The sequence below is a fragment of the Schistosoma haematobium genome, chromosome ZW (assembly GCF_000699445.3).
Source record: "Schistosoma haematobium chromosome ZW, whole genome shotgun sequence".
Classification (NCBI taxonomy): Eukaryota; Metazoa; Platyhelminthes; class Trematoda; order Strigeidida; family Schistosomatidae; genus Schistosoma; species Schistosoma haematobium.
In genome coordinates, this window is record NC_067195.1 from 11,706,548 (window position 1) to 11,713,228 (window position 6,681).

At 37.5% G+C, this 6,681-nt stretch overlaps 1 protein-coding gene across 2 annotated transcripts in view; it reads right to left on the bottom strand.

Annotated features, from left to right (window-relative positions):
* Nucleotides 1-6,470, bottom strand: part of ARHGAP1_1 (Rho GTPase-activating protein 1) — a 56,873-nt gene extending 50,403 nt beyond the window's left edge. For both annotated transcript variants that reach the window (XM_051218660.1, XM_051218659.1), the window contains exons 1-2: nt 6,150-6,470; nt 3,770-3,867 (exon numbers count right to left, since the gene is read on the bottom strand). In XM_051218660.1, coding sequence (XP_051070392.1) covers nt 3,770-3,867; nt 6,150-6,459 — 408 coding nt within the window. In that variant the 5' untranslated portion in view covers nt 6,460-6,470. The remainder of the gene's footprint in view (nt 1-3,769; nt 3,868-6,149) is intronic.
* Between the last annotated feature and the right edge of the window lie 211 nt (nt 6,471-6,681).

Below are 6,681 nucleotides of genomic sequence, written 5' to 3' on the forward strand. Positions count from 1 at the left end.
CTACTGACCATGGTAGGGAATGAGGTAGCAAACGTAGAACTAAGGTATCGTTATAGGGAACCAATGTCTTATCGGAAGTTTATGAGTCAGTTCGAAATCTACGCGGCTTTGAAGGTGTATGATGATGGACTACTTTCATATCTCATGGATTGTTGTAGCAGGTCTGAGGAGTTATTGAGGGTTGCGTGATGTCGGGACCATCTGAAGACTATTGTCGACACCGCGAAATACCTAGGTGGCTGTTCAAACAGGCTCACAGTGTCTCATGAGATGAACAAAGACTTATTCAATGGAAGAAACGTGGATTATGACAATCCAGGAGCCCTATCAAATTTGCTTATTACAATGGAAAATCGTACTACGGAGTTAAAAAAAAAAGAGCTACACAGTAGATTTGAACTCTTTTGGGGACTTTCGAAATGGGCCAAGTAAACAGAAAAGCTCACTGATAATGACAGGGAACCTATTTTCTTAGAGGGTAGGGAGTTCATCTCACCACGTGCAAGTTGCTCAAAGCTGTTTTGGTCAGTTAGCAGCCTTTAATAGGTGAATACATAACGCTAGGATGAATTGTTTTACACGATCAATTGAACCTAAATAGATCGAGGCTTATAAATCTCAATACGCCACATATTCGGGAAATAGTAAGGCCGTCAGTTGCTGGCTTTACCCGTGATTGCAGGTAAAAGCAAAGGGGTTTGGCTTTGTTTGTCTTAGACTAGGCCGTGGGTTTGGAGGACATGGATACAAAAACTGTAGTGGGTGCAACCATTGTGAAGGACATCGCCGTTTCTTTTCATATCAAATGTTAACGTAGAGGGTTCGAAGGAGGAGAATATGACCGACAAGTGTCGCTGTCTCATCGAACCACTTCATACAGATGTGAATTTGAGGTTAATATAAGTCTGAAGAACTGGCCACAGTTGGCTAACTTGCCATCGGGTAACTTTAGTAACGGAGAAGTCCTATTACTGGTTGATCGTGATGGGTCAGAGGAACATTGGGTTTTGAAACAGCGGTTTGCAGAGTGAGGAAACTTGGGTGGCCAATCTTTGGAGCCCACGTTTTATTGGAAGTACGGTATGGGCATCATCTAAAATCATGTCCATCAATCCCAGTAAATGGAAGATCGGCTACATAGAATGTATTATATTGAGTTTGCTAACGTCTCCACATTATTCGCGTCGCTAATTCTCCATTTTCTAGAATTCTTTAGCTACTCTATTGGTCTAATCACGTAGTGTGACAAAAATTGAGTCGACGTATTCCAACCAATATCCAGTGGCCGAAAACTGGTGCCACAAATTTATTACTAACAACTTTAGATGGAAAACGAGGTGGATCAGAAACAGTTAACAATGTAGAAAGCAGGACAGAAGTTGACCTTTTGAGGTTGATACAGTTCGCTAACCGAAGGAAATATATTTTAGAATGGACGGAAACATTACCAAATAGTCTGTAAGTCATGGACAGTGAAGGCACAGTACAGATGAAATTTCGATAGACCAATGAGAAGACGGAGTTTATCTGAAAGATGAAATTACCATAACGCAGTGCTTCTGAAGCAACTAATTTATTAATCCTACCGTTTATGTACTCAGTTTTGAGTTACAATGTGTGTGTGATGACTAATCATATTAACCGATTGCTTAAAGCAAAGTAGATTTAATGGTTTTAAGTAGTCGTCATATCACTAACTAGAAAACACTTAGGATAAAACAATGTACAAACCAACAATAAATATCATGGGAAAAAATAAACAATGCCGAAGTTCACTTCGACAAATGAACAGACAGTAAAGGTAAACACGCAGACAAAATAAAATGATCAATAGAAGAAATGGCAAAAATCGATGTTAATGGTTTAAGTGGTGTTTACCAGTATTCGAATATTCTACTGCTTTTTTAATTATTTTATGCATTAGTTTGTGTAAAAAAGCAATGAAACTGTATTTACCAGTACTTTAAACAAAGACAAGAAGCCCTTATTCGACACTAACAATACTTAAACAATTCACTAGTGACACAACAGCAGCGATATTGAACCACGTAGCTTAATTCAACCGTCTGACTTATACTGACACAATGGTAAGAACAAGGTGAAAAAATTGGGACAAAACAATCAAGTTGACTACTTCTATTGATTTTGTTAAGATTCTCATTGGTCTTCACAACATTGATTTGCGCACATGACTTTTTTCTTTCACGAAGAAATATCTAGTTTTTTTCTTTTTATATTACGTGCTACATGACGACATGAACATACAACTCTACAAAACACCTGCATACTAAACCTACAATCCTTTTAATGCAAGTTAAAAGTAAAAGTTAATAATATTTACTTGAAATTAATATTGTTTAAATAGTATAATTCAGTATAAATATAGATTATTCATTTTTATATTAAAAGCTATGATAGCTAAGGCTCCTTTATAATGTAACTGTGTACTAATGATGTAACTCACCAAATACAGACTCGCGTACTTGGCATTAAATCACATTTTATGCGTAGAGGCTATTGATACTAGTGTAGTGAACGAGAACTCAGGTGGTGATAACCGATTTATTGTTTAATGCAAGATCGCAGTGGCTTGGTGAAATAAGAAAAATATACATCAAAACACATCATTTACAAATCTTCTTTGAAATGTTTCTTACAAACTCCATCGTTCGTTCGCTCCTGTTGTTATTTCCATTGCTTTCAGTTTTTTTCTCACCTCATTGTTTTCTTCCTTTTTCAGTGAGAGTTCTACTTCCCATGCTTAATACATATTTATAATATATGTCCGCATAAATAACACACACCGCACTACTACTCAGTTTCCCGAATCGAAGTAGGTAAAGCAGGACTCGAGCCCTTGGTCTGATATTTAGAAGTCGAACGCCACAGATTCACTAAACTATGGGCCGAAATATACCGTGTGAAAACTAATGACAACAGAATAATTGCCCGAATTGCAGATAAGGCACAATCCAAATGACTTATTAATAAATGTAAATCAAGTGGTGCCCAAGTCCATGGATCACAACGTTAAGTAACGGCGAAAAACCAATGAGTAGGTAAAAATATATTGCGTATATTTATAAAACCACAATGGTTATGCGAACTAAAACAAAATATAAGCTGTGCTAATCACAATACTATTTTCAATTTAGGGAAGTCGAATACATTTTAGTTAATAAATACAATTTAATACTACACATGAATAGATCACTCCTATTGAGTTGAAACCATACATAACCAAAATTTATAAGCAAAAAACGTTAGTGAATGATTCTCAAGGTGAAATTAATTTTTGATACATTCTAACCAAGGACAAAATCGTAAAATGTAGAAAAAAGTAGTGCCTCAATAAATGGCATGAGTTTAAGAACAAGCAATGGGAACTGGATTAAAATTGTAATCAAGCAGTAGAGTTATTTCATTTTAGCCAAAACACGCGGTTTATAGATGGAATTCACTACCCTATAACTGAAAGTTGCCTTTCTATGCTACTGGACCACAACAAAATGTATTCATAGGTAAGAAACTATCGTATGAAACCCAAGTAAGCAATGAAACGGATAACCCACTTTCTCTTTGAAACAGTCACGAAGATATTTAAAAAAAGACGCTGCCAGTACGGAATATTCATAAGCATAAAATGAGTCAGTAATTGATTTAAATATATACTAACGATAGCCATAGATGAACATATGTGGAAAGAATGGGGAGGAAATGGAACAAAACTAAATTTACTAAGGGTGAAAACTACAACTGAACTACTTGCCTTAGCTGCGCATCCAAGTTCACGTTCAAAGTCTTCGTCGATTAACCCATCTGGTGTCATACGACCAGATTCAAACAACTGTTCATCGGACGAAAACTCTATCAAATAGAGAAAGAATGTGTGTACAAAAACGCTATTTAGGAAAGAATTTGTGCTTCCGATAGTACATGTGATCAGTCTTTATATAGTCAAACGATTACTATTGATTATGAATTAATCTAATCCTATGAGGAGAGACAATCACATGTTTGTAGGTTAGATAACAACATTCTACAAAAACGACCCACAATAAGTAAATTTGAATTTTTCTACACGATATATAACATAGTAACAACATACGTAATAATGTACCAAATAAACCCAACTAAGTTGCTGAGGTTCAGTGGCACGCAACTAGTTTCTTAAGCCAAGTTAACTGTAGCGGTGTTTAAAACAGCTTACAGTAGCATCTTTAGTGTTGAACCACAATTACAAGGTAAAATGACCAGTTATTCAAGATTCGAACGATACTCTACCCGTCTGTCAACAGTCTCTATTTTTACTCTTCGGCACAATCTGTTCAATATGAAAGCAAAACAACGGTTTGTATATTATTATTGTCTAAAGTATCCACAGAAGGCCACATAAGTTCCACAGACCTCTTCTAAAGGTTACTTCATCTTACAATAATGAAGCATTCTGTTAAACTATCCTTTCCTACTTATTAAAATGGTTGGGGTGCGCTATTTACACTTAATTTTCTTCTAACATGCGTTTTTGTGGTGGACTTTATCATAAGATAAAAGCAATTTTAACCAGCTAGTCATGAATAGTCTAGTTTCCCTTTTTTGTTTCATAAAAGTATACACACACAAAACCCCTTCTGATAATAAAAATATAATGGACAAATTTGGTAAACAGCTGGATCCAACATATAATCTGTGTAATATTTTACGATTGCGGTGTTTACATGTAGTATAAATTTAATTAAAAGTTGGAAATTTGTATTTGGTCTAAAATGTCTACCAATAACTTCTCGCGCATAACAGAACAAACGAGTGAGGAATATCTTAAGGTAATAAACAAAAATGGAAAGTCAATAGTTGGAACTATGAATCATCAAATGAGGTGCGTGAGATGTGTTCTGAAGCTTTAACTAGACGCAAAATAGTATTTAAGTATTTGAACGATGACGAAAGCCAACATTCTGGAGATTATAGTCAACAAACTGACTTCACCGTGGTTATCAAAAGAGGAATTCTATCCTCCTTCATAGACTGATGAGGCCAGAAAACGAGAGCACTCAGACAGAATTACGCTACATTCTAGGTCGTAGTTAGTATTAAAATGCCCTAGTGAGGCCGAGAGTGTAGAGCGTCAGCTCTCCATCTCGAAATGCTCTCAAGTGGCCACGTGCATACAACCAGCCAGGGAAGTCCTACTCACTGCCTTCCCGTGGTGGGGGTGTTGTTTACCAAATTGAGAGGATGAAAACCGGATGTCCGGCGCTTTACCCGGGTTTGGTGGATAAGGAGGGTCCACTTAGGGTAGTTGGAAAACCCCGATTCCAAACCAATGGTGCACATGAGCTCCAGAATCCTGAGGGAACAAGTGGTGTACGAACCAATCATTGGTCACCGGCTACCATGTGACTGCATCTGCTGACGTTGCTCCACTGCCTTGTGGATTAGATCTTTAGGTGGAAGGCTTCGGGTATGGCCTCCTAAGAAAACCACCTGCTTCTGTTTGGGCAACCGTGCAGTATTCCAGACCTCACACAAATCGAATAATTTATGTGGCGCATATGTTTTCGGTGCCCGTTTGTACCAATATTTGTGTTCAAATAAATAAAATGAAGTATAGCAATAACTTATAACCCCGGATGATCATTCTAAAAGACTCCTGGTGGAAACCTACCAGTCCATATGATTCTATTTCCACTGTTTTGGAGTGTTCAGGGGCCCTAATCCTTACCCACAGTTGGAAAAACAGATTTCGACCTTCTTACCAAACATCCATTTAGTACGATAAAGCCATATAGTTAGTGATAGCCAGTTTCAGATACCATCACGGTTACCTAGTCTGAAAGCGAACGCTTATTTAAACGCATAAACACTGATACAAGGTGCCAAATATATACGCCACACATGATTCGGTTGGTGTGAGGGCTGTAATACTGCCCAGGCGCGCAAACTGAAGCATGATGGCGCATCTTTCCCCAATAGTTTGACTAGCACTTAACTATGTGGTTCACGACCAACAGAAAAACTGGGAAGTGGAGGTACAGAACAAAACCAAAAATAGGTGACAGAATCAGTAATCATAAAAAATCTAAAAAACCACTTGAATTCGAAAGCCTCCAAGAATATGACGAACAAGTTTAAAAAAAACCCAAACATACCTTTTTCAGCAGCTAGTTCCAACTCAAATTCATCAAACTCCATCTCCGGGATTTCGAACTCGGAACAGGCGGAATGAACAGGCATATTATCATCGTATTTGCTGTTCCGCCTTGACGACTCGCCTACACTAGACGCCGTCTCTGCATCATTTAAAGCACTCCACGGTGCCTTTTGGGTGGTAAGGCCGTCGTCTGAAATGATATTAGACTTTCTAACTGTATTATGACTATCAGTAGGAACGTTCCGTTTGTTCTCTGGGTGTAACAGACCTTCGCAAACAGTACTCGTCACTGCTGGGTCTGACTCCATTTTATCCAACCTATAAATCGTTTAAAAACAGGAAGAAATCTGATCATGAACATAAGAACAGTGTAAAAAGTGAAATCATTTGTGATAAAATTTTATTAAAGACTTTTACAAACAGGAATCTAAACGACGTTTGGCAGCAACTAGTCGGTCAAGATTCTGGTAGAGGTCAATTGCTTTATCGTAAGTGCATCCTTCATATGGTAATCCCGCGGAAATATGTGA